Here is a 15006-nt window from a genome sequence, read left to right on the forward strand (position 1 = left end):
TTGTTGTTTCTTGGGTTTGGTGCAAGGAGATGAGACTTATTATTATAAGCTCAGGAACTCGTCATTATTCTCCTGTTCTGGTACATACGAGTTTAGTAGTAAGTTAGAAGATTTCTGAAATAGTTATGTCCTACGATTTGGTCTACTCACCCTCAAACACCTGTAGATGCAATTGAAGTTGTTGCTGCTTTAGGTTATTCCAGAAAATTGATAATGCTGTCTTTAAAGCACCATTGTACTCAGGAACAGCTGCAGAGAACCACATGTGAGCCAAGGATCTGGCGCTGAGAGCATAACCTTTTCCTGGTCCCAAATGCTTTCCTTTCTGCGTGAACGTGCTGCCAGCCATCCTCCTTGTCAAACTTAATTCCCTTTGTTTTCAGTCCCACAGCCTTTCTCAGAAGTCTGTGTTTCTAAGGATAGCCACACACAATGCTGCTTTACCCCATTTCTTGTGTTATTCTGCTTGATAAATACAGTCACAGCCACAGAGCCCAAATTCTTCTTTGCTGATACTAATATGCAGAATCAACAGGCCTCTGCAGAAATTTGGTCCCTGCAACAAATGTTTGGTTGACACAGAATTAGGCAAGACTTAATGTTGATTAAATTAAAAAACTATTGGAAAGATAACACATTAACCAATTAACTTATGCAGTAAAGCAGAGATCTTCATTGCACTGAAGCAGTTTTCCATGAGTTACAAGAAGCAGGGAGGGTGCCCAAAACAGAGGTGGTGCTTTCAAGGTGAGGTGGGAAGGTTGGTTTTGAGGCTGTATTTTGGGTTTGGGTCATTTTTCCAAGTTCCCATTGATCTTAAACTCACAGAGATCGCGCAACTGTGTGTTTGCGACTATGTCCCACAAAAATGAGCCTTACCTTTACTGCAAGAAGTTTCCCATTTTTCTGGAAGAAAGGCAAGTGCTCATGTTCTGGATGAAGCTGCAGAGACCGCACTAGAAGACAGGGACAAGGAATCTGAAAGTCAAAAAATGTTTGCATTTGTCAGGAAATTAGTTTATAATTTCATGATTCTGGTGTCCAGAAGCCCGTCACCCAGTTTCGTCAAAACACACATCCCAAAGAGCACATCTACTAGAAAAACGATGACAAGAGGATTTTGAACTATTGAGAACTTGAAGTATCAGCTATCAGCTCTCCAGAACCCAAACCCATGAGCAAATCGGAAAAAATGGATTAGCATTTATCGTTGGGGGGGGGGGGGAGAAATCAATATCAATAGTGTGAATTTTAAGATAGAAAAGAAATTAAATATCAGTATGAAACAGAAGACCTAGAGCATCTCCAATACATAGTGCTAATATTTCATGCTGTTCTCAGTGATGGAAACTTGATTGGTTGCGAAACTAGAAGATTTTTTAGTTCCTATCACTAGATAGATATTTGAATACAAAATCTATGCTGCAGGCTACCAGCCTTTTCCTATTTAATTTCCTGTGGGATTTCCAAAGACGCCTAGAAAAGCAAGAGTGAGGGAGTTTGGAATTTGGGTATTTCAGCTAGTGGATTCCAGGACAGAAGCTGCTTCCTTCAAGTCACTGAAAGAAAAGACAGGGCCAAGGTTTGGAAAACCTGCAGTGGGGTAAATCCACAAGCAGAGAAAACTCCAAAGCTGAGGCCATTTGTGCAGTGGCCCAAGTCCTGTATTTACAAAAACTGACTCTCTCACCCTCAGAGTGTGTTGTCCACAGCATGGTACCATTTGCAGAAGAAAATACAACAGAGAAAAAAAGCAGTTCTGCAAAACTCTGTGATAGAAGTAGTTTCGGAAGGAAAGCATTGTGCAGACAAGAAGGGATGTAAAAGCATTTCAAAAGAGATGCTCATCATGTATTTAAAGTACACCTTCTCTCTGCCCTGTCTTGGAAAAGGTTCTGCTGACTTCTTCAGCGATGCCGGCAGCAACCAGGAACGAACCTATGTGCTGGCCAATCCATCACCCACGGTAAGACAGGAGATCCAGCAGATCCATACACTTCTCAGGGCAGAGCTGTCATTTTATATTCTAACCACAAATACCACTGGCATCATCAGATCTGGAAACTCAATGGTTTAACAAGACTGACAAATTTACCCAGAAAAATAGCACCTCTACTGCGGTCTCTGTGACTACACTGTCTCCAGGCCTTGGGTTTCTTTTGGGTCCAAAGCAGCCAGTTGTTCCTCCTTTCAGAAGGAGGTTGCAGACAGCAGTGATTACCCCAGCTGCTCTGACTTATATCCAGGCCAGCACTTCTGGTTCTATGATAATGATAAGTAGTGACCACAGCTTCCTTACAGAAACAAAAAAATGGCTTTTAAGAGGAAAGACATTTAAATGAATAAAGCAGACTCTATGCTTATTTAGGTCTTACCCAGGTTTGCTATTTGCTGAAATGTGAGGAACCATTACTTGACAGCATGTCCCAAAGCAACTCAGAAAGACTTTTTGCTCACTATATCAGATAGTATCTTTAAGATTATATATATTGTACGTATTACTAAATAATTCAGCCACATTCAGCATTTGGAAGATGAAATAACAATGTAATTTCTGTTGCCTTTTTGCTAATTGGAAAATCGCTGTGCTTCCATTATACATGCTGTTTGCAGGAATGAAATAAAATGAATGCCATGCCGTATGTCTGTTTATACCCCATAGTCTCAACACATGGCAAAGAGAATATGTACAACCAATCAAAACGCTCTCATACTAAAATGTTCGTGATCCTAAGCATCATCAAACTGTCTACATCAATTCATTCAATAGCTTTCACTGTTTCTTTGTTTTCTCAATTTGAGAAAATTTCTCGATTTGAGCAATTAGTGTAATAGTAAGAACATCTCTACCCTAAAGCATAGATGGGCCACGCAGCTAATTAACATACTTTAAGCTAACTCTATGAAAATGAAATATGTGATAGGTTTCAAATAAACCGTTTAGCAGAGTCCTGTTGGACTTATCTTTCCATTGTAGCAAAAATAGATTGTAGAACAATAGAATGGGATGGAGGGGAACATTTAAAATGAAGTGATTAACTTAATTGCTTTTCTTTCAACCACCAGCAGTTCTTAGAAGTGAAGGATGGGTGAAGCCTTTGTTAATGCAGAAGACACAGGGAGGAAATTATTTCTGTACGTGCAACATGAGGTTACTTTATAAAATCTTGTACTCAACTACTGATCATTTTTGGATGACTGAAACTCAAATAACTACAAAATGTCCCAAGCTTGAAGCTTGAATATTTTAATGCATCAGTTGCCAACTGAAGAAAGGAGAGGTGGAGAGAGGGATTCAGGATCAGTGACCAAATCCCTCCATTCCAAATATTGTCCCACTGTAGGTAATCAGTCTTGGCTTCAGAGAGATAGGAGAGGGCCACCTCTAAAAGCAGAAGGGGGTCTTTAGGATTCAGGAGTTACCTCCCTTCGGGGGTGGATGCATCTCTGCTGCTGGTGCTTTTTGTCCATTTCCCATGGGAGTGTGCAGGGTTTACTGGGTGGCCAGTGTTGCTGAACTCCAACAAGCCTCTCCTGTCTCTGCTTCTGGCTTGAAAGTCTCTGAGCAAACATGGTGGAGATGAGATTAAGAACCTGCTGCTCTTCATCCAAAAAATTTGGTAGGGGAGCATCCCCACATCCACAAAGAGCCTTAAATCCATGCAATCCAGCACAAATATAACACTTGCTAGTGACGCGCTCCTTTCCCCAAAAGCAGAGCGCAAGACCAAGGCCGGTGGATGGAGAGGACAGACTACCAGAAACACCATAGCTCTTGAGCCCAACAGGAGGAATCAAAATGCTTAGAGATTGAGGGGAATGCTAGGCCTAGAAATAGGGTGTAGAAAATTTCTTAGCATTGTATAAGACAGCTGAGAAACAGTCACCGAGTTAAAAAAGATAAATCAAAACAAAGTTTAATAGCATGGCTAGGAAAAGTGAGGTTGCAGTTCCTCAGTGAAGCAAATGAAAGGAAGGATAACTTTGCCTCTTTCATACCCTTGTACAGCAGGAGGCAGGATTTGACAGAGTCCACGCTGGACTGCTGCAAGTCTGAGAAGGCTTCTATGGTAGTAGTCATATGGAGCTTCATCCACGGGGTAGATATACATTCTGGCAAGAATTAAAAGGAGAAGCTGATGTTTCTTTAATCATAGCTGGTGGGCTACTGAAGTCCTTGCAAACCTGCCAAACTAATCTCCTGTTGCACAGTGATGGTGTTGTCAGACAGCTGCTCATACAGACCTCCAGGACCTCAGAGGGTAAAAACCCTTCTGTACGGAAAAGCAGTCATCTGGACCATGAAATAACTGAGAGAGCCTGAAGTCCTCGCTCAACTCCCATTTTAAGTACCTGTGAGAAAATAAGTGATCGCACCGCACAGAGGATGATAGGACTGGCTCAAGCTGACTCAGGTTTTATAAATCATAATGCTTTTAGATTTGTTTCCTGTATACCTTTAAGATAAATAGAAGTCAAAAAAAAAATAGCACAGGCATTTCACTGCCTTATCACTACTATTTACTTCTCAGTGGGAGGTCCATCCCATGTTCGTATAAAAGTTCCTATACAAGGTGGTACTGGCCTTAGCATCCTACAGCTGCCTTCCAAGAGTGATACTATTTCCCCATGGTTTTCCCTGGCCCACGCTACAGATTTGTTTCCCAAAGTGTTTTATTTGCAGGATAACTGCAGCCGCACACACTTGCATGAGGAGATTTTCCATGGTCCAAGTACCATACTCATTTACCTGCTCCAACCACATGTAACATCCCTTCAGCAGCTATTTATTCGCTATGAGAAACAAGCTCAGGGGGAAGATTTTCTTTTCAAGAGGTCATACTTTCCCTTGAAGCAAATTCTGACCTCTTTGGAGATTTATTTTATTTAATCTGAGAGAGAAAAGGCTGCCTGAAATATGATTAATAATTTGATCCAAAGTGCAAATGAAAATCAGGCAGGGAGCTTACCTACGTGTTTCAAAGGTACATAGATTTATGTGTTTCAATTGTACATTTTCAATGTACAAAATAGTCGAAATAAGTTTAATAGAAATAAGCATCTTTAAAAACATTCTGTTTATCTGTAAAGCTGAAGGCCCAATTCATCTAAAAAGTTGAAGTCAAGTTCCTTTGCATCAGATGTAAACTCAAAATTAAATCCAGGGATTATGTCCTCAGTTCAAAGGAGGACAGTGAAAGAGGCAATTAATTATCTTGTTTCTTCTTTTTCACTAAGCATGGTTTTAGGCATGACTTTCAAACCACTGTTAGCCAGTATCAATCAGCTGTTATCTTTGAGAGGCTAAAAATAAATAGATTTAAAAGTTGCTTGTTAGATCGTCCTGATACTTGAAAATCTCCCTGATTTAAAAAATAATAAATAACACAGGTTTTTCCTGTTTAAGCCTTGGGGATTTTTTGCTGTGCATGTTCAAATTTAACAATTTGAATAAAAATAACGTGGTATCAAAATCCAGTACTATTTTCTAAACTAAATCCCCTTGGTGCAATCCAAACCAGCAGTTTAAAGATTTTTTGCAGTCTTTTAACTTCTTCTTTAAAAATGTGGCTTAAATCTGGAGGTGTGGTGGGTTGAGCCTGGCTGGCAGCTAAGCCCCCATCCAATTGCTCATTCAGTCCCTCCAGATGGATGGAGGAGAGACTTGGAAAGGCACAAGAGAGAAGAAAATTTGGGGGTCAAGATACAGACAGTTTAATAAGTGAAGGGGGAAAGAAAAAGAAAAAAAAAATAATTAATTAAGTGGTGGAAAAGCAACCATCACTCACCACCAGCAGATCGATGCCCAATCAGTCTCCAAATACGGCTAATTTGGAAAAAGTCTGTGTGTGTCACCCCCCCCAGTATCATTGTTATACGGTACGGAATACCCCTTTGGTGGGTTCAGGTCAGCTGTCCCAGCTGCATCTCCTCCCCACCTCTTGCCCACCCACAGCCCACTGGCTAGAGGGGCAGAGTGGAAAACAGAGAAGGCTTTAGCACTATGCAAGCACGGCTCAGCAAGAGCTAAAGCACCGGTGTGTTATCATCAACACTCTTTTGGTCACTAATCTAAAACACAGCCCCATACAGGCTGCTATGAAGAAAATTAACTCCATCCCAGCCAGAGCCAGCAGAGAAAAGAAAAATGCAGTTTTGAAGCAAACAGTTGGAATACTCTGAAAAGGTAAGAAAATATGAATCTTTTCAAACTGAAGACTTCTGTTTGGAAAAATTAAAAAAAAAAAAAAAAAAGTATGTCCAGAAAGCTTTTCTGGAATATAGATTACTCCAGAAAAAAAAAAAAATCTTTCTAGCATGCAATTTCCATCTGAATGGACTACACTTACCTAAGTCATAAGGACCATGCTTACTTAATATTTTCCCCAAAGCATCTGCCTCTAGTAGCAAAAATCCCTTTTACTGTTTGTAGAGGAAGGCAGGGGCAGAGTGGGGTGAGTTGTAAAGGTGTCAGCTGCTGTCAGATGGGGCATATCAGGTGAGTGAGGACTTCAGACATGACGGTCAAACACGGCACTGAAAGTCCACTGAAGAGGAGGTGGCAGGAACACACAGCGGTCAGTGAGGAGCAAAGCTCCTCGGTGCTGAATCTGATACCCTTCAACATCATCACCACCACCTGTGTAATGGGGCAGAGCTTTGTGGAGACCACCAAATGGGGAGGAAGAGTAATATGCTGAAGGGCAGGACTGCCATTCAGAGAGATCTCAGCAGACTCGGGGAGTGGGCCAGTAGAAGGCTTATGAGGATGTTAATGATGATTGGAGAGTGGTGCAGCTGTGGGCCAGGAGCACAGAGAAGGTGTTTGGATTCTCCGTCCTTGAAGATTTTCAAAACACAGCTGGACGCAATTCCGGGCAACCTCATCTAACTTTGAATTTAGCCACACTTTGAGCAGGGGATAGGACTAGATGACCTCGAGAGATCTCTTACAATCTATTTTTTCCTGTGATTCTGTCATTTTAGCTCATGTTCATATCACAGAGGTGAACCTCTCTTCCACATCTTTACTTCATGTTCACAGCTTTGTGGAAGTTCAAGTTACTAAATCTGGTGACTAATTATAGTAACTACCTTGCAGCATTTATTAATGTCGAACATTTAGTAACACAAATCTAAATTACCATTTGTGCTTACACACATTCTGACCTGCAGAATAAGATTTTGTCCTTGCTAATATTTTAACAGCTCAGGGGTTTTCTGTTACAACAGAAATACTCCTTGACATTCAAATACATGAAACCACTTTGGTCCAACATAATTATTACCTTTTTCATTTTCACTTCACCAGTAACTGCAGTGGTTCCACACTCCTACACACTTTGGTAAAAGGTGTTGTTATGGTGATGTATTTCACATGCTGTATTTTTCCATATCCCTCTGTTACCACTTTTTTGTGTGTCCCTTGTGTAGTTAAATATGCCCATGAGTGACCAGCTTGGGGCATTTAGCCACGGAGCAGCCAAGATTTTTCTTGCAGATTCATTTTGGTCTCACAGCTTGACTTTACTTATTTGTCTATGAACTAACTGCTTACTGTCTAATTTCACTTTGCCACATTTTTCATCTGTTCTTGTAATTTTGCTGCTTCCGTACTTCCCATTCATTGGGGTGAAAAGTTTGCTGGTGGTGTTTCCCAGCCTTGTTTATCCTCCACACCCCACTGCTGCATTACAAAGAGCTCTATCTCTCCTAAAACAACTGAGAAGGTTCAGCCTTTCAAATTGCTGAATCGACTGCACATAAATACTGCTCAGCGAAACAGGCATCAGCTTGGGTTTGCCGTCTGCTGTTAGCAGTGGACAGAATGAGAACTCCACGTGTGATTATTTTTTGTTATTTTATTTGTGACTGAGTTTGCAGGTTGATTATCGTTTAGACAAAGTAAAATGCATGAAAGTGTGCAATATCCACTCGGCAGCCCTGAAAAGAGAATATTCTTGAATACCAGAGCAGTGCTACAGTAAATTTCCTCTTTATTTATCACAATATTGCATAGAGGGGAGATAACAGCAGAGCTAACGACACTGTGCCTATATATGGGTTACATTACTAATGAGAAACAGCTATGCCAATTAACTCTGCTTCCTAATGAAATTAAATTCATGCAGTAACAGACATTTCTAATAAAGTCAATACAAACCCAAAGTATATCAGTTTCTAATTCTTTCACCATGGCAGGATGACATAAACATATTATGATTATGTATTATCATGGAACAGTAATCATTGACAGGGAGGAAAGGGGATTTAGTGTTTGTTGGCTGAGGTTGTTCCAGTTTCCACCAAAGAAAACAATAGCTTTCTTCCCTTATCCCTTCCTCTTCTCCAGACATACAGACTGGTAAATTAGTGAACTATCATTTCTCACTTTTTAAGTTAATTTTTGAAAAATAACTTGATACATTAATTTGAACATCTAAATTCCTTAAAAGCAACGTAAGCTCAAAATGTAAGGTTGAGTAGAAGGCATAAAGCAGCGTTTTTTCCCACTGAGCTCACAATTATTTTCACAACTGAGACAATAGTGACAAGGGCTGTTGATGCTTTCATTTTGCCCTGTAACATTTCAGTCACCTTCCTTGCTGGTCCATCTTGGGGACAGTCACATTGTCTCCATTGTAGCCAGATGCACGTTGACTTGGCCATGCCTTCTCATCTCAGATGTCAACCCACATCGTTCTACCTGGCCAGCCTGGTCTGTCCATGCTCCATCATCCCACTGGTGAAAACAGAGGTCAGTTTTGGAGTCTGGGGTAACTAGTGGTTGTCTGCTGGCCATGGTCTCTGGTGACAAAAAGCTATGTGTGTGTACGGTCTGTGTGGGTGAAGGCTTCTGAAGTTACAGGTGAATTTCATCTGATGGAGATCCAGGTGCAGGCTCTGTTGCAGCCTCAGCTCTAGAGGCACTACTGGTGGAGCCCTCTGGAGCTGCATGGGCTGTGAGGACAGGTGATGTAACAAGGGCGGTCAGCACAGAGACCAGGTCCTCCTCAGTCATTAGGCAGTTGATGACATCTGATGGAAGAGAGGTTGAGGTGAGCCCACACCTGCAATCTGTTCCAAACAGAGCTGAGTATGGTGCACGGTTTATTCCTGAGTGGTGAGCCGAATTCTTCGCATGCCACACAAAGCATATTCCCATAGACCAGTCCTATGAATTATTGTCTGCCACCCACTCCATGAGCACCTCCTTAATATTGCTGTTTGGATGCTCTGCTAGTTCTTAGCTTTGAGTGTGTCCTGGTTTTCCATGCACCAAGCTGAGCTGAGACCACAAATACTTTAGTTCTTGCATGACTTGAATAATGGATTCTGTTCCATCATAACCCTGCAATACAACAGGGCCTCTAAAAGTGAGAAAGATGTCAAGAGTCTGTAGAGACACCTCAACTGCTTTTTTTGACCTAAGCGGATGGAGAACACAAAATTTGGTGATGTGGTCCTAGTACACCATTATCCACTTCAAGCTGCCTAGACACACGGACTGCATATTGATAAAGTCAATACATTGATACACTGTTTGATAAGTCCCCACGCTAAGTGATCCTTGTTCAGAACAGACGAGACAGCAAATGGTTCCAAGTGGTCCCTTCTTTTTTCTTGGCACACTACACAGAAGGATTTGAAGTGCTCAACAGCATCTCTGGTGATGTCTGCATACTTAGACAACAAGTGTTTCATGACATGGTCATGGCCAGTAGCCATATGTGCAGTTTTTGATGATATCATACGTATCCTCCATGCTTATATAATATGTGGGTGATTCCTCTTTCATCTGCCTACTCTTAGTCAGATTCTCAGTGTCTCCACGTTGTAGAATTTAATATCTGAAATGAGGGAAATAGCAAGCAGTTTATTAACAATAATGCTGTGTATCTAAATGGGGAAAGCAGTGGCGTATACAGTTAAGAGCTAAAAAAACAGAAAGAGTAAGTTCTGCATACTTACTTTGTAAGTAGACAGTATTCATGTCTTGATTTTTAATTGGGATTCTGTTTTGCTTTCTTTATTTCATCAATAGTTGCACAATACTCTGCCTTTGGGATTGTGTACTTGGAGCATTTCTTGTACTTTTTGTGTAGTTCTTCTCTAAATTTAACTTCAGAGTCCTGAGGCATCTTCAAGAATGATTACTTAGCAAGTAGAGAAATCTGATTAAACTCCCTCCTTTAATGTACAACTGCTCTTGCACCAAATTCTGACGTATGCTACAGTCATATTGTGAAACCAGTCATTTTGTAAAATGACTAAAATCTTCAGCCATTTCTCAAAATGACTTCCAGTTACTTTGCAAAATGACAGAAAATCGTATGCAGGTATTATGCAAAATATCTGATCTCTACCTCTGACCAAGCGCATGACGGTAACTGGAAATTCCCCCTTCCTCTGTAGATTGTCTCCTGCACGTCAGCAGTTCTTCATCAGTGCCCCTGCCATTCCCAGTCACAGGAGCCACTTGGCTACATTTTGGACACTGCTCTGTCCTTGTCTACACTTTTGTTGTCAGGAGTTATTCAGGCTCTTCTCCTTCTGTGGCATTACCTGGCAACACCTCCACCTCTCCACTGCCCTCCTGGGAGAAGCGAGCCGGGAGGGTGGAAGAGAGCAAGAAGCCGATGAAGGGCAAAGCAGGGGGAGGCTGGAGGGAGCAGCAACCGGTCCTCCCTGCAAGCCCTGTCGGCACCCTTGCTGGAAGCATCACCACTATCACCACCTGGCAGGGCAATTCCTGCAGGTGTTAACCGAGACTTCATTCTCTCAGGGCAGAGGCAGATTTTCTCTGCCCGGCACTGACTTTCACACAGCAAGATGAGTGGCAGCTGTACAGTTTGCACAGACAGTCCCATAAAAAGCACGACGGTGCTGTATAGTATCCCCAACTTAAAGCATGGAATTACAACCCCCTAATTCTGTTCATTATCATCCTGAGTTACCACTAACATCATTAGCATCAATTTTTATTTGGAAAAAAAAACCACTATCTAGTATTTTTTGTGATGCTAGGGCGCAGGGTATTGAGAATGTGTACATTTTTACAAGAATTAAACAACTTGTGAATTTAACACGTACATGAACAAGACTGGTTCAGCTATATGATCAGGGAGTACTGTTTGGAAACATGTTTTATTTTTTGAAAGTCTTGCCAAATTCAGATACAAAATGCTTTTCATTTATATGCACATTTGCAGGAAGGACTTGCTTAACTTTTTCAGCACATAGTCATTTTGTTTGTTAACAACTTTATTACAACAGAAGTGTTATAATATAGTGTTAGAAAGGTATGCAGTGCCTACAGAAGACATGCAAGGTATTTTCTTCCACCAACGATGTTGCTACAGGAGGAAACAAAAATGTTGTGCCACTTTCCATCTTCTCTGCTGCCACAAGATAAAAACTGATTTGTTCGTGTAGTTCTAAAACAAATCTGGATCAGAGCAGCTTATTGCTTTCTTAATGACATATAATTAGCCACTAGTGAACTACACATTCAAGTTGAATCCTTCCATGTTGTGCCATTTTCCATCTTCTCTGCTGCCACAAGGAAAAAACTGATTTGTTCGTGTAGTTCTAAAACAAATCTGGATCAGAGCAGCTTATTGCTTTCTTAATGACATATAATTAACCACTAGTGAACTACACATTCAAGTTGAATCCTTCCATGTTATGAAAGTCTCTGTAGTTCCCCGACTGCTGTTGAATCTGGCTGGTGGTCGTCTTCCCCTTTATCATGATCCTTTTGGGGCAAACACCTTCTCAGACAGTTTTGTCTCAGATCCACACGTACTGCTAGCACTCACAGTTCTACCTTAACAGCTGTTGTGATTCAGACTATTTGCCAAGGGTAGGCCATGAGATCACCCCCACATCTCACTTGTGTTATGAACTGCAGTGATTTCCAACTTATGGTGTTATATAGCATGACTTAGACTCTGACCTGAAAATACTTTCTCATGATCAAACCTCCAGAGAGATACAGAGGAGCTTGAAGCAAGAAGGAAGACAACAGAGAAAGACTACAGAAGGTAGAAGTAACCATCTATAAAGTAACCTACAAAGAAACCATCTTTGGTGGGACCAAAAGCAACAAGAATAGAAGTAAGATTGTACAAGTACAGCAAAATCAATGAATTTTTATTTGATTGCTGTCTGATGAGCAAAAGATGTTGAAGGTAAAGTACAAAGGAACGGAAAGAACCTGAAGTATGAAATGGTGGACTTTTAACAGCATCATGAGGAGAGACTGTCACTGGAAATCAATCAGCTGATAACCTCTCATTTGCCAAATATTAAAGTATTATTCCACTGCCTCTAGATGAAAGAATGTGACCTCATGCAGATGGCAAAAAGAAAAAAAAAGATAAATTAGCCATTGCTGTCTTGGGTTACAGCAGTCAGAGATTTATACTCTTTTTGGGGGATAGGTGTAAAGCAGCTGAGCTATGAAAGCCTGAATGTCTTTAACAGAATTATTTTGCTGAAGTTTTGCTCTTTTTAAGTGGAATTCAATTCTGTCTTCAGAGATAGCAACTCATAATGCCTCACTGAGATATAATAAGCTTTTTAGCTACACCAGATTTATTAGCTTTTTCAATCCCTCCAATCCAAACACTAACATTTTATTTTCTTCTACTAGTACAGGGTACTAAATTTATAGAATGGATTTGAAGCTAAAGACACTGTGAGTAATTAGTTATAAACTTCAGAATTGTACAAAATCAACATAGGAGAAAAAAAGTCATTGTTAACTTGGAAACCTAGAATATTTGACCTTTTAAGAGAGGACAGCTGCTGTCTGAATGATCTAAATAAAATCCATCACTGTTAAATACTTTTTTTTTTTTTTAATGGAACAATTCTGTAAATAAAAATACATGCTTTTGTTTGAACTTACAATGATCATTTCAGTAACAATGTGCAATTTTTGTTGTTAGAGACATTTTCATAACGTGGGAAAGAGAACAAAACTCTTTGCTGCAATGATACCATCTCTAAAAGGTGGTTTTGAGAAAAACTTTTAAGAAATAAATATGTATTGCTGGTTTGTTTTTAAAGAGTTGATTTAATTTTTCAATTCACTTAGAAAGTACGCTTGTCTTTACAGTGAAGAAACAGACCTACTCAGGTGGAACAATAACTTCCCTGATTTTTATCAGAGCTTGTGGAAAACAAATAAGAAATATACACAGATCTTTATGTTTCAAAAATCTGTACCTTATTCCATGAAAACCTGCTTTTCTATTTGTGTTTCTACATACTTTGCAAATTCTCCTGAGTCTCCTTCTAGTGCCTTTGTCTTCACAAACCTTGATGTAAAAACAGTAATACAGAAGAGCCCACACCCTTTCTTCCCTCTCTTCCAGGAGCATCTGCAACTCACTAGGTCGTGTGGCAAGGAAATCCCACAGGTATTCCAGCAGTTTGGATCTGTGACACTGGAGGTGATTCACCCCGTAATTTCAGGTGCAGAGCCCTGTGTGAGTTTGCTGCACTGTTTCCAGGGCCCACCCTGACTTGCTGAGGAGCAGGTTTGCCATGCCTGTCCAGCACCCTGCTCTGCCAGGTCCAGGTCCATGTTGATACTAGCAGCAAGACAACCTGCTGCGGAGCATGCCCATCTTTTGCTTGAAGAAGCGGCTTCCGCTCAGCACGAATGACAGCAGGTCCAGACAGCTGAGGGCCGTCAGACTCAAAAAAACTTCGTTGTAGCTTTCTAACTGGCCAAACTCACCCACGTGCTGTATGTAGTAGACCCTAAAGAGGTGATAGGGAAGGAAGCAAATTATGATGACGCAGATGAAAATCAAGTTTTTTACCTGGGCCCAGAACTCTTGGTGTGACCAGAAGGAGGTGGAAAGTTTTCTCGCCACTTTTACCAGGATGAAAATCTGCAGGCCCAAGAGGATGAAAGTAATACAGGCAACAGCTACAATTATAGCGTAGTTTAAGACTTTCACATTCCCTTGCTGTAGTTCTTTGTGGAACATAAAGCATGTTGTATTATCATATGAGCCTGAGCGTCCATACTCAAAGTACAAGACTGGCACCACAAAGACCATGACGAAGACCCACACGACAGCACTTGCTGCAATGGCGTGCAACTTCCTGTAAAACTCCACCTTGATCTTCCATTGAAAGAAGATGAGCCACCGTATCACCAGCGTGACCACGTAGAATAGGAAGGTCAGGTACATGTGGATGTGCACCATGGCACTCACCATTTTGCATAATGGCATCTTGAATACCCACTTCTTGTTGACATAGTAGTGTAGGCGGAATGGCACTGTGAAGAGGAGGAGGCTGTGTACAACGACCAAGTTAATGATGGCTGTAGTGGTCACGGACAGAGTGTTCATCTTGACCAGCACAAATGACATTGTGATGGACCCGATCCCACCTCCACCAAAGGCAACTGAGTAGGCAGTAATCAGTATGGCACTCATGGTGGTGTTGTGAGGGAAGGCAGAGGAGGAGTCACTGCTGTTCCTGTTCTCTTCAATCATGTTACCGAAATATTCCTTGTACATATCCTAGAAATAAAAGAATACATAAAGGCTAAGGTAAGGTAGGAATGAGAGGGCCCACCTGAAAAGCCAGCAGATCTTTCCACCTAGATCTTGCTCAAGGGATAATCCTGGAATCTCACAGCTGGCACAAGCTGTAACGAGTAGTTTTATCCAAACATCCTCCAGCCCAGAGAAAAATGGCTGAGAAGGTTGGGCAGAGGGGCCGTTCTAATCCTTAAGATGTTGCTAGCCACACCCTTATAAACAAGCATGAGTTAGTAATATGTGGGAAGAAGAGATCCTTAAAGAAATGACAGAATTGTGTGGGTTTTGAGCACTCTGTGTTACTAGTTCTCCTCTCTTGTGAGCATCTGGATGTTTTTTCAGTAAAGATCAGAGATATTGTTTGAATTCTGCTACTCATTCATCAGTTTGTTTACTTGCAACAAATATCTGCCTCTTCCAGAGCCAGATAATA

At 41.1% G+C, this 15006-nt stretch overlaps 1 protein-coding gene across 1 annotated transcript; it reads right to left on the minus strand.

Annotated features, from left to right (window-relative positions):
• Positions 1–13604: 13604 nt before the first annotated feature.
• LOC104282000 (probable G-protein coupled receptor 141) lies at positions 13605–14671 on the minus strand. Its single transcript, XM_009880065.1, has 2 exons — positions 14633–14671; positions 13605–14552 (listed from the first exon to the last, which is right to left on the minus strand). Exon 2 carries the CDS (start codon positions 14547–14549, stop codon positions 13605–13607), a length of 945 nt encoding a protein of 314 aa, XP_009878367.1. The 5' UTR covers positions 14550–14552; positions 14633–14671.
• Between the last annotated feature and the right edge of the window lie 335 nt (positions 14672–15006).

Source organism: Charadrius vociferus, unplaced genomic scaffold, assembly GCF_000708025.1.
Source record: "Charadrius vociferus isolate BGI_N301 unplaced genomic scaffold, ASM70802v2 scaffold760, whole genome shotgun sequence".
NCBI lineage: Eukaryota > Metazoa > Chordata > Aves > Charadriiformes > Charadriidae > Charadrius > Charadrius vociferus.

Coding starts and splice junctions, on each gene's coding strand:
- LOC104282000 (XM_009880065.1), bottom strand. CDS start 14,549: ATGTACAAGGAATATTTCGGTAACATGATTGAAGAGAACAGGAACAGC.